At 37.4% G+C, this 13,887-nt stretch overlaps 1 protein-coding gene across 1 annotated transcript in view; it reads right to left on the bottom strand.

The window, feature by feature from the left end:
- Window positions 1-12,358, bottom strand: part of pkp4 (plakophilin 4) — a 35,323-nt gene extending 22,965 nt beyond the window's left edge. The window contains exons 1-3 of the mRNA XM_079629195.1: window positions 12,002-12,358; window positions 6,971-7,101; window positions 3,898-4,010 (exon numbers count right to left, since the gene is read on the bottom strand). Of these exons, the coding sequence (XP_079485321.1) occupies window positions 3,898-4,010; window positions 6,971-7,096 (239 nt within the window). The 5' untranslated portion in view covers window positions 7,097-7,101; window positions 12,002-12,358. The remainder of the gene's footprint in view (window positions 1-3,897; window positions 4,011-6,970; window positions 7,102-12,001) is intronic.
- Between the last annotated feature and the right edge of the window lie 1,529 nt (window positions 12,359-13,887).

Raw genomic sequence — 13,887 nt, 5'->3', positions numbered from 1 at the left:
ATAGAAAACTATTATGAGTACAGTCTTCATCTCATGTGATTGTACACCAAAGTGCATGATAAATGGAGCTATTGTCCCTTAAAAGAAATAAACGATTCCTTAAACCTCCTTTGTAGGTTTGTAACAAATTAGCATAATGCCAACCTATGGTGTTCATTGGCTGCCCGCGATCAACTTCTGCTGTAGTTGTAGCTGAGGCCTGGAAGAGCTTGGTTCGGGTTGTCGACATATCAAGAAGACGCTGCTTTCTGCGCTGTGAAAGCAAATCCACTTTGTATGCTCTTGGCTGAGGACTCTGGCTCGATACTGTACTTTACTTTACTGATACAGTAAAACCGACATCATCAATACTGTTCATTTCACTGCATCACTCAAGTGCAGAGGAAGCCTCCGTAGCTGAAATTCAGATATGGTAATGGGTGTTTTGTTTCCGATCTGCTGTAAGACCGATCACAACAGACTGGGCCAATGAGAGCAGAGCAGGCTCTCGGAAAGGAGGGGTAATCCTTTATCCCGTTTCAGACACTGTGAGAAAAGAGGTGATGCTGCAATGTATATTATGAGAAAATGAAAGTGTTTTTGGCCTTGGATGCATGTAAACCTATTCCAGGAGACCTCCAAAACAAAATGAGTAACCTTTAAAATAAAATAAATGGGCACTTTAAAAAACAAGAAACATGATGGTAACAGCCTGGTTTACACATACCTGGGGACACAGCCTCTCTTTTAAATAATACATTTAACTAAAATATACAAATGTACATTATTTAGAGATACTAAAGACAATAAACTAGCTTTTATTCTCATTTGGCCAAAAAAACATCCTCATGGCAAAAAAAGCTGAAAATTATATATTAAAAAATGCTGTTGTTTTGTTGGTCTGTTATTCTTTTGGCCTTAGCTATTTATATTTCTAGTTATTTTTTACGCATATGTTTATGAGAAACACAAATGGCATCCGTTTGGTAGAATGACCCATCTCATCTTCCAATAAGTCAATGAAAAGCAAAAAGATACGCTCCATTTGCTTGCCATTAGGAAACCATTACCAGTGAACATCAATCACATTGTTAATCTACTGACTGTCGCTTCATCTCTCTGACACAAATTTCTAAATCCTGTCCGGTTAATCACTATAAAATAAATTAACACACTCGTGCATTTGTAGGAACTGAGGGAGAATGGCAAGAATTAGGACATTTGGAGTTCAGGTTGAATAAACATCAGAATGTAGACAGCACTGTCCTAAAAACAGCAGACGAGTGTCTGCTAATGCCTGACAAAATGTGTAACTGTGCAAAGGAGAGGTCAAAGAACACCGGTCATCAGGGTACAGTGACAGCTGAAGGGGGACAGCAGGAATGCCACGTAGAGAAAGGTTAAAGGTAATGGGTTGCATGGTAGCAAGAGTGCACACTCTTCAAGCAAAAGGAAAAAAATGTCCTGTATACTGCGGCAAAACAGCACAAGCCATCTGAAAAAACAGAACAGACACTCCTTCAAACACGAGGAGAACAAACAGGGCAGCTGACATGTGCTTGCACACATACAGACACAAAGAGTTCAATGTGGCAAAGCAAGGGATGAGGAAGAACTGTACTGCTGTTTAACCAGATTGTAAATGCATCTTCCTGAAGTTATGGCTGAAGCAAACATCTCTCATTTATCAGGAGGACTCTTTCCATGACATTCATTAAATGAGAAACTTTCACAATAGCCCTAAAGCTTGAATGTGCTTATGGTAAATTGACAAACACCGACTTGCCATAAAAGTAATTATTCAGTGGGGAAAGAGAGATGACAGTTTATGCATCACTGCACACTTGTCCTTCATACCGTCACACACCATGAGAAATACAGAACAGTGAATGCTGCGTTTCTGTACAGTATGTACAAAGACTACATATACTGTACAGTTTAATGTGTTTTTCACGTGTCAGCAGGGACGTAGGAGTGATCCATAAAGTGTGTGTGTGTGTGTGGGGGGGGGGCTGTTAAATGCGTGGTTGCCACGGATACACTCATATGAGATACATTTGAAAGCTAAATATCATAAAAGTTTAATATTTAAGCCTAAAACGGCCTTGTGACGATTATGTAAAAATGCATATTTTGGTGCTATGAATATTAATTATGCTAAGTGAAATTAACCATGACTGATTAGCATAAAGGTGGATGCTGGTAGGTGAGCAGTGAGCCTAGCCATAAGTACAGTATTATATAAATTATATATATATATAATTTTTTGCCTTCGCCCTGCACCAAAAAAAAATTTATAATAATTACCTCCCCAAATGTAATTTTGTCATTTCATATGATATATTTATGGAAAATGTCATCTAAAAATGATAAATTGCATAGGTCTTTCCAAACCTAAATGGTTTTTGTCTACTATGGAACACAAAAGATGTTCAAGCTGCATTTTTCCATACAACAAAAAGAGGGTTATGCTTGTTACCTAAAACTAAAATAAACTGAAATAAAAGGGAATATATAAAAAAAACATTATTTTATTTCAGCTTGTTGTCAAGGCAATGGCATAATTAGAACTTTTCTTGAAGTTTAACTTGAAGTACTAACATAACTAAAACTGAAATAATGAATAAGAACTATATAGACATTAAATAAAAACAACAAAATGACTAAAAGTCAAATTAAAAATGAAACTATACTAAAATAGCACTGCTGACCTGTCAAGCTCAAAAAATGACTTCTGCTTTAAACATCTGTTTTTTGTATTCCATGAAAGAAATGTCAAATGACGTGCAAAGTGAGTAAATGGCAAGACAGTTTTCATTTCCTTCAGTACCATCACTGCCAACTATTAAGCTGTTAAAAACCGCATCAGCAACAGTGATCAAATATTAACAAACGTGCATGTCTTGAATGGAAAAACATGCTGAGCAGGCCTCATGGTAATAATGAGAACGCAATACAGATGTTCTTTTCATAAATATATTCTGCCATCATTTACGCCGAACTTGTATGACAAGACAAGCAAGAACAACTGATGTATGACGTCACTATGTTAAACCTGGTTAATACATATTAAGGCGCCATATTTGAATGTCTAGACATACAAATGAGCTTTAAGAGCAACAGCAAAATGGAAGCGTTATATTAAAAATGAAATATCCTAAATTTAAATCTGTTCCTCACACAGAGCTATTGCGCAGTTCGGACACTCAGGAGGTCGTGAGCCATTGCACACGTTACGTATCAGTTAACCTGATAATCATGTCAAAGCAGGTGGTACACGGCACGACTGCACGGCGCGCCGGCGGCAATCACGTGAGCTTTCACACTAAACACGGAGACTGGAGCTTTCAATGTTGCTGCCATAGCTTTGGACAGAAAATACAATTAAAATAAAAGGACGAGTGTACAAACGATAGGGTGGAAAGCAGAGAACAACGCAGCCACAACTGGAGAGTGTATTTATGTGTGTGTGTGCCACTGGGCTGTAATAATATTCATAGATCTAGCCTATGTGACGTGGTTGTGTATGATTTGGCAACAGGGGACAGTCTATACACTGGTCAAAATCAGCCCGACTCCCTGAATTTTTTTAACATGTTTGAAAATTGTCAGGAGGTGCTTGTTAAGTACTTGGCTCGGCTCGAAAGTCATCTCACACACAGTGCGAGCCGCAAACATACGAGCATCAACGATTTCCATTCCGAGAGAAAAAAATCACCCGCTTTAAATATATATATACAGTATATGATTTGAAAATCATGTCTTGTGCGATGGGGAAATAAATGGCAGGGAAAGGGAAAGTAAATGGCAGAATTTTTTTTTTATGAATGAGATATTCATGAGCTATTCCTTCAAATCCCACTCACAGAGCAAATTAATTTAGGTTTTATCATAACGTTTTTCAAAGCTGCCTCTTACCTGTCACTCGCAGCACCTGGAGACTCCGCCCCCAACCTGCATCGTTCCAGCTGATTGGCCACAATCTGTCTCTCTTCTTCAAGTTCTCTGGTGAGCCGTTCAAACTGGAGCTCCTTCAGAAAGGCAGGAGGGACAAAAGTTTCACCATCACTCACTGCCTTCTATCATCAAAAACAAATCCATAATGCGAACGCAACACACACTTCATACCCGTTTCCAGTTACAATGTTAATTTAGCTTCAAAATGCATCATCTTTAAATCCCATTCCTTCTCAACTTCCATCCTGTCACGCTGCTCTTTGCTTCTGAATTTGTGGCCTCTTCCCCTCCTCTTTTCTGTCTCTGAAACCTCGGTCTCTCTCTCTCTCTCTCTGTGTGTGTGTGTGTCTGTGTGTGTGTGTGTGTGTGTGTGTGTGTGTGTGTGTGTGTGTGTGTGTGTGTGTGTGTGTGTGTGTGTGTGCGGAGGGCGAGAAGGCTGCACTGTTGGCCTGCCTCTCTCTGATAGAGACAGACTCGTTGATGCAGCTGCCCTTAAAGGAGACACACACTCTTTCACACACACATATAAACAGCCCCACATTGCTGCTGCATTGGCTATAGTGAGCAGAAGAAATATCACTGACTGTTGTGTCACCGCATATTTTCATGATTGCCTGCCATTGTTACATTGCAACGAAACGATTCTGGAGCATTGTATCTGCTCTGAAATAGATATTAAATTCAGAAAGTATTTCAGGTGTCACGCTGCCAAACACTAGAAGAGGTTGCAATTAATGTAGCCAATGAATAGGAGAGATTATTGAGTGTTGTTCTCCTGGTGAGATAAGTCAGGCAATGGCTATCTGCCTTGTGCCATGCTGTGAGCTACCAGCTGTACCAGGTCTCTTCTATTCAACCTATTGTTCAGAGTGACAATACTTGCCTATGTCCTGATTCTGTCCAAGAGGAGCACAAAGAAAAGACAAGACTTGACCACACAAATCACTGCACTCTCACTCACACACACACACACACACACACACACACACAAAGCAATGAAATCCATGCTGCAGTTTCTGGTGTCCGAGTGGAACATGTTAAGCCTGGCAATGGGTCAATCAGTTGGATTTTAACAGAGATTCACAGCGTTAATGAACGCTATCAGCACTAACAAGATTTGTAATGATTAGGCTAACAGTTTAATTAGTAATTTTCATGACACTGAACTGATTTGAAGGCTGAAGCATCAGACCTGATGCAAGAAAACATGCAAATAAGAATTGTAAAAAATAAATGTTAAAATAAATTAAGAATTTTAAACTAAAATACTATATATATTATTATTTTTTTTTATATATTTTTTTATATATATTTATATATTTATATATTTATATATATATATATATATATATATATATATATATATATATATATATATAAACAAACTGATAATCAAACACTGGTAAAAAAAGAAAAAGAAAAAACTCAGCTCTCAAATTCAGTCTAAACATGATGTGAGGAAGCAAATAAGAAACTTGTTCTTAACCAAATTGGCTGATAAAACTAAAACATAATAAGAAAACATTGGTAATAATAATAAATTGGTAATTATTAAATAAATTAAACTTAAGGAAATAGCTATATATAAGAATTTTCATGTTTTATTCACTTTTTTTTTATTGCCAATGAAAAAAACGTTAAAAAACGAGACCTTCACCAACTTCCTAGGTTGTCTATGAAAGCTGGTAAACCTATTTTTATATGAAGGACTCGCGCTCCCGAGAGCCTCTCTTCTGTTCTCTGACACATGAACGTCAAACGCTCATAATGTTCAGGATAATGCAGAATGAGCCGCTCTGTACTGTAATGACAATGCGTCATGCAAAGTAAATAGGTCAATTAAAAAAATAATAATGATATCATATCAGTGTAAATTTAATAACCTCATCTGTCGACATGATGCCAACAAACATCTCTATGATCATATGCTTTCTTAACTGCTGTTCTCTCACCACTGTCATTTTTGTTGAGTATTTATTTTCTTATTAAAAGGAAAGCTTGCAGAACATATTTGCATATTCATCTAAACATCGCTCTCAGAAGCGAGGACGCTGTCAGGATGATCATTAACAGTATATCGCTGCTAAGTATTTCCAGCTTCTGACTAAGAACGAAAAAGAACTTCGCCGTGAGTATATTTGGGTCTTGAATCACATTCAGTCTCTTGTACATTACATGTGCACGAGTGCGAGCACGAGCAATAATAAGGTGTTGGCTGCAGTTCACTTAACAGCCACCGGTCTCGCTAATAACAAGGGTTTCTGAAGTCTACATATTGCCCCTTTAAATAAGAATCTTGCACATCTTGGGTGACGTCACTTCTTGTTAACGTTCAAAGTATTGTCAAACAAAGCCCCCCCCCAAACCAAACCCCCACCCTGAAATCAGTTATCAGTCAGTTATTGGCTGGAACACTGTTTGTTATGTTTTGTGGTGCAGGTTGGCCCAGTTTGTTTATGCTAGCTAGCGGATAGTGAGGAGATGTTTGCTGTATGTGACAAAAAATGTTTCAGCGTAAAAAAAACGCGTGACATCGCTTAGAGCTCCTTTAAGGGATAAGATTATTGACTACAGGGGGACTTTAACCAAATTGGCTGATAAATAAAGTAAAATATATAATAAAAACAATAAAATAAATTGGCGATAAAAATGTACGATAATAAAATAAAATAAAAAGTTACTTGGTTAAATTAGATATTATAAGCTCTCAAATTCAGTGTAAACCTGATGTGAAGAATCAGGTAAATAGGAGATTTGTTCTTAAACAAATTGGCTGAAAATAAAATAAAATAAAATAAAATCACTCACAGAGGAAACAAGGTTATCAGCTCTAAACTTCAGTGTAGTAGACTAGATATTTGTGTCCTCAAAGCAAGCTTTCCACACCCAAGAATTAATAATGCAAATGTGACTTTAGACTAATGAGCATAATGTTGACTTAATACATCTACAATCTGCAGCCACTCTTGAGCTGCTATTCAGATTACAGCTACCCTACAGCCAGACGCAAGCAGATGGAAACGGTGCAGTATACCTGCTCTTTAACAGAAGCCAGCAGGTTGGTGGTGGTTGTATCAGTCGCCATGTTGTTGTTGTTGGATCTTCCCTCGCCACTCAGCACCTCCCTTTCCTCCACAGGGCTTTGCCTTGGAGTAGGCATTCCCCCTACACACATGAACAAACAAACACACAGCTATTACCATCACTGATATACTATCAAGATATTTATAATATTACAAAGGTAAATAAATCCTGTTCTTTTTAACTTTCTTGTTATCAAAGAATCCTGAAAAACAAATGTATCATGATTTTTACAACAATATTAAGCAGCACAACTGTTTTTAACATTAATAATAATAAGAAATGTTTCTTGAGCACCAAATCAGCATATTTGAATGATTTCTGAAGGATCATGTGACAGTGAAGACTGGAGTAAATGGCTGCTAAAAATTAAAATTACATTTTAAAATGTATTAAAATAGATAAGAGTTAGAATAAACTGTCAGCACTGTTAGAATAGATAACAGTTTTTTCAATATTACATTTAAATTAAATATCTATAAACTTATATAAATTAAAGAGCATATTTGAGACAATATTTAATCAAAATACATTATTTCAAAACAGAAAATGTGAAAGAGTCAGTACTTTGTGTAACTGACACTAGAACGATGCAGATACCCATAATTGATCTAGCTGATATATAAGTGAAGGTGACTTCCTTGAAGTCAACATAACACAGTAATCATACACGTTTTACTTCTTTAATGTGGCAGGATTTGATGTTATCTACTGGGAATTAATGTAATCATGAAATGCATACTGCATCCACTTTTAAGGAGGCTTTTTTGACAGAGATGCAGAAGCTGAAGGTCAAGTTCATCCTCAAGAATCATCATGTACAATTTGATGAAATATTATGCAGACCAACTTTTTGTCTTTGGAATAATGTACACTGATGAATCAAGCACAAGGACCAGGAACATACATACTGTAAAGCAAGCAAACAGGCCAGGGACACTTTTAATTTCATGTTTATGGTGTATAAGAAAACGGCATGGAAATATGTGTCCATTGCACTTGTTTTAGACTGGCAAAGAAAGCCTGGAGTTCTTGGCAGCATTACGGCAGGGCAACAAGGGATGTATTCCAACGTGTGTTCCAACATCCCAGCATGCAACAGCATGACAAGACAACCTGTTCCCTTTCCAGCACCCTCCCCCAACCAACAGCAAAATAATAGTATGATCAGCAGATGCACTTATTTTCTTCTTCCTGGATGCTAGATAAAACGAACAAGAACACAAACAGCCTATTTTCAGCTTGGTCTACCTGCATTTTTATGTCAAAGCAGATCATGCAAATAACATAAAGTGATATTTTGAAGAGTGGCCGTCTAATCTTAAATACTAAGATTAGATGGAATGAGATTAGATCTAACATAAGATTAGCACATAAGCGCAAAAACTACACATTTCAAAATTGACTAGTCGTCTAACCGGTATTAAGAGTTCACCTGAGCCCAATCCTTCTTTATGTGTTTATTGTGGGCGTTCTTGGGATGCGTTCTTGTGTTCTTTTGGGTTTTCAAAAGTTTCAAAACAATTTTCAACTTGAGACGTTGTCTTGAAAACGTAATATTCATGGAAAGGATGCACAAAGAACAGTGTACGTCGCAATGCAAGGCGACAAGTGAACGCCATTGAATCATTCAAGATTGTTCAAGATGAGTCATTGATGAGATTGTATTCTGTTTAATGTAGCCTATTTATATTTTGAAAGCTGCATGTTTTTCTTTACCGCTTTCCTTTTGCAATGTTTTATTGTAGTTTGTTGTAGCAGTTTGGTGCAACTCTGTTGCTTTTAAATGTGCTATAGAAATAGATTTGACTTGAATAATTTCATAAACTGATTCGTTCAAATATTAATTAGATCAAATTAATAAATATTTGTATGTAAAAACTTGACAGTCAAAAAAAGGACAGTAATGTTTCCATTGTCAAAGTTTTCCGAGGATACAGAGGATCTTCTGGTGTGATGTTAATGGCAATAATCGGATAAAACCATAAACTACAGATCTTTGTTTCTAATATATATTTTAATAATTAAAAACTGCAAGTGAAGGTCTCAAGATTTAGAATTAGCAGTACGCATTTTACACAATGATGCTACTGTCAATGTAGGCCTTTTATTAGTAACATTCGTTTTCCAGTTGTGATCATATTTTTCATTAGACTTAAAGTCCCCCTGTGGTGAAAATCAAGCTTTTATTGTCGATGTTTATGTGGTGTTTAGTATTTTCTCCTTAAAACTGCAGTGAACCAAAGACAGTCTCAAAAACGCGGTTTGAAATCTCTGGTGTTTCTGACGGCACAAACTTCCTTGTAACCAATCAGGTCAACGTGTTATTGTTAATGGGTGGATCTTTGAGCTGGTGTGAGTAATTTGCATATTCATAGAACCTCGTATACTAAATGAGGCAAGGGTGTAGAGTTACATTCAAGCTATTTTATGACATGAAGACATTTTTCAAGGAAAAAACTTTTACATCTGATCAAAGATGAGTTTTAAGGAATAAAATGATTCACTACAGGGGGACTTTACCTACAACTTACAATTCCTGTTCATCAATACAGTGAGAACCACCAGACCCGTTATTACCTAAATATACTCGATTTAATTGAATTAATTGAAAAGTGTACTGTCCAAGTAGTAATAGAAGATGTTTGCTGTCGTAATGATGACAGTAGCGCACACAAAAGTAGTAGCTGTTCCATACGCATACGCATATTTACTTATTAATTGCGTATTTATTGTGCCCGAGCCCAACTGAACAGTGCTTTGGCCCACCTCTTCTAAGCGGGCCAGGGACGGTTCAGCAAACCGTCCCTGACGTTTGAACAGTAAGTCCATTTATCAGCTCGGCTCAAAACACACCACAGTGTGAGCTTAAAGCAAAATTATAGTATACAAATTTGGACCTATAAAAATGAGGTTGTTACAATTCTTATATGCTACTGTTTTTGTTAATGAACATAAATTTACATCTGAGTCCCAACTCAAGGAACTGTCAAATGTGCATTTCTAAAGAGACAAACCATACAATATTAATTTGTGAAATGTTCACCGGTTTGACAAGTGTTTCTCATGTTTTGATGATAAAACCACAATTAACTGTTTGGTTTCTACAACTTTCACTCAGGGGCAAAAATCTGTCTTGAAACTTTTAAAGAAAGAAAGATTTGAAACAAATATATATCGTGATAGTTTTTTTTTTTTTGCCATATCGCCCAGCCCAACTCACAATTTCTACCCAATAAAATATTTTACAGCTTGGCATTACTAGAAATATTTACATCCTTTATATAATTTTAAAAAAATTAAATAATGAGAAATATCTTGAATTCAGTTGTTTTAATTTTAAATAATTTTAAGTCATCTTGAGGCCCCCTTGGATGGTTGTTGAGGCCCCTGGTTGAGGACCATTGGTTTATAGTGCATGCAACTTATGTTAGTATTATAAGTTTTTAAATATGTAGAGTGATGTCATTGCACAATGATGTAAAATAACCATGGAATTGTTCTTTTTTAACTGGTTCGTTGAAACGAACCGTTAGGAGGAGAACCGGTTCGCGGAATTGAATCGGTCTTGCCATCACGAATGTGCAAAACACACACATACATACATAATCCAATCATTTAAAGCTGATAAACTTCATAAATGGCAGTAGCCCACTGTGCTGGCATTTACAAAAATAAAATCCAAAATCCACTTTAGAAGTCCTTAAAATCCCCACCCACCTCCACACTGGATTTACCAAGATGCTGCTGTCAGTCAGAGCAGAGGGTTTATATACAGAGGAGAAGGGAGGAGAGGAAACAAGCAAACCATCCTATTAGCCATAGGATGACCATGAAACAGTAATAAACTGATACTTATAGGAATCATCTGACATTGTGTAGTTACCACTACCACCACATACGTAGGTCTGTCAGAGAGGTCATTCCATCACTAATAATGAATCGCAAAACTCGGCCTTGGCCATTATAAATGCACATACACACACAAAAGTCCCTGGGATGCTTCTTTCGGACCACATAACATGCCAATGCAGTGTAAAGACATGCAGCTCAGTCTCTGAGGAACCACGTCTTACTGCATCATGTTGCATTGTCCCTGCAATCTTTACATACTGTAATTGTGGACCGCTCAAAGCAAATCACTGCACAGCAGCAATTACATGATGGTGCACAGCAGCAAGCCTGCATTCAATCTAAACTCTGGTCAATATGATGAGGCAGCTGAAACTGCATCCATTCCACACTGTCTTTACAGTCCAAACAACCACAGAATTATTCTGGATTCTGTCGAGCTCCGATTATTAGAGCAGGAGTTGAGAGCAAGGACAGAGGGGGATGCTCAATTATGCATAAAGAAAAGTGCCTAAAAGGTGGTCCAGCCTCAGTCCCAGTGACAGCATCTACCAGTCATAATGGAGACCAGCCTACCTCACAGTGAAGGCTGTGGGATACTGGGCTGTAGGGTGCCATAACACATGTCATCAAGGATTATAATTAATGCAACTAACTAATGAAACATGCAATGCATTGCCCAGGTTAAGGAGGTGATGAACATATGGACTAAATGCGCCATGCAGGGTCAGAAGATGGACCAGAGATGATGATGGGAGGTGTAGGTATCTCGATTAGAGGTGGACGCGACACTACACCTGATCAAGTTATTCAGCTTTATGCATTGAACAAGGCCATCAGTCCATTTCTAAGCATAACTATAGTACAAATACATATTTTCTGCACAGTTAATCACTGCAATGAAGAAAGGCAGATGGAATGAGCTTGGAGATGGAAAGCAGGCATCGACAGAAAAGAGAACAGTTTCTCGGCTTGTGCGCTAACCACAGCGTCTATTACAGATTAGTTTTGAATTTGACTGAAGGAGAGATTCACGAGATATAGCGATAAAGCAGCGATGAATTCCCGCCGCCAGCGCGCGCCAGATGTTAGCAACGCTCCATTGGAGCTACGCGAAATCGCCAGTACTTACCGCAAAACCGCCGAAATACAAATTATTCGTGGACACCGATAAATCCATTTGTAAACGATTCATAGGATGACATTCTTTCCAAAGGTGTTTTCACGCGATAGATGAACGGGCGGCTCCGGCTGGGTCTCGCGCGCTGGGCAAGAGGGTCAGAGCGCGTGACGTAGACGCTCCACATAGAGAGATGCTGTTTCAGGGCATTTGAATGTGTTGCCATGTAGTCGAACAGGAGTTGATTGAAAAAAATGGAGTTCCCATCGAAGTAAACTGAAAAATACGGTTACAGATTGAAAACAACAATCCCTAAACGGTCACATGAGTGACCATATGCTCGTGGTGCGCATTAACGCCCACAAATTCGTTACTTTGAATAGCTTTGATATATTTATTTAGATCTTCTGTCGGTCGGATTTCAAAAGTATTCGGGTTAAACAAAGTCCACATAACTTTGGCGAATACAAGCCATCACATCATAAATATTTTGTAGGATGATAAAAAAAAATACGTTTTTCTAAAGGCTTTTTCAAAAGGAACATTAGGCAACATTGCCATCGTGTGGATAAAAGGGCATCTCCCATTGGGAGTGATCTAACTGCTTCTGTCAGATGATAACATGTTCACAATCAAATTGTATTATATATAAAGAGTTATCTGTAAATAATTAAGAAAACAAAGGTTTTGCAATTCGTTTTATTATAATTAACACAACTGCCAACTGAGAGAAAAAAAAAACAATAAATTCCCACACATTACATATAATAGGCTAACTGTTTAAGAGGTGCAGAGTAAGCAAAATACCCGTTCTGTTCTGCCAGATGGAGTATCAAAGCCTTTTTGAGCTCTGTTTACCTCACCTTCTGCTTTACCCATCAAGTTTTTGGACCTCGGCTCATCTTTTAGCCTCCTCTCATGTTCTGCCAACCAGTCACACATACTGAGTCTTGGACCTGTTAGAAGCTATAGTGTTCAACAACCAGGGCTATGATGAACCATTTGGGACTATTAGTGATTTTCAGGTACCTCAGCCCACTGTCCATACCTTGCATTCCAGGTCCAATCCAATCCATCCGAAAGAATACCAGTGGATCCCAGTGTTATGCAGTCAAAATATAAAACAATTAGCAAACAAATCAAGCAAACAGAAGGGTTTATGTGAATTTTTTTCTGTACAAAAGCCAGAGCTCTCAGCTAATATAAGGGCAGTGCAACCTTTACAGCTTCTAACAATGTCCGCATGTGGCTTTTAGCAGATGTCTAACATCCATTTGACTAGCAGAATAGATTAATTGCAGATCCTGAAAGTTAAATGCCCCAGTCAAGGGTGGTATGATGATTAAGTAGGCCTGTCATTTCCAGTATGGTTCACCGCTACCTGGAAACTAACCTGAAGCCTTTACTGTAACGCTCCTTAATTTAACTACTCCTGCTTGTTTTCATTTTTAAAATGAAACATCTTGAAGTCGGAAACTCCTGTTTCTCATCCCCTCGGGATTATATTATTTTATTCAGTGATAGTAATTTATAATATTTAAAAGATTAAAAGCTTATTGTAAATAAATGCTGTTCTTTTTAACTTTCTATTTATTAGAGAATCAGGAAATAAAAATCCATCATGGTTTACACAAAGCCTGCACAATATTAAGCAGCACAACTTTTTTTTCAACTTTAATAAATGTTCCTTGAGCACCAAATCAGATCATTGAAAACTGTAGTAATTACTGCTGAAAAATCAGCTTTGCCATCACAGGAAACCTTAAATATATAAAAATAGAAATGTTATTTTACCTTGCATTAATATTTCACAATATTGCACTTTTAATCAATTAAATGCAGTCTTGAGTGAGCATAATACTTCTAAAAAAAAAAAAAGTTTTGAACATTAGTGCGTC

The sequence above is a fragment of the Phoxinus phoxinus genome (genome assembly GCF_949152265.1).
Source record: "Phoxinus phoxinus genome assembly, chromosome: 11".
NCBI lineage: Eukaryota > Metazoa > Chordata > Actinopteri > Cypriniformes > Leuciscidae > Phoxinus > Phoxinus phoxinus.
This window is presented reverse-complemented; position numbering and strand designations above follow the sequence as displayed.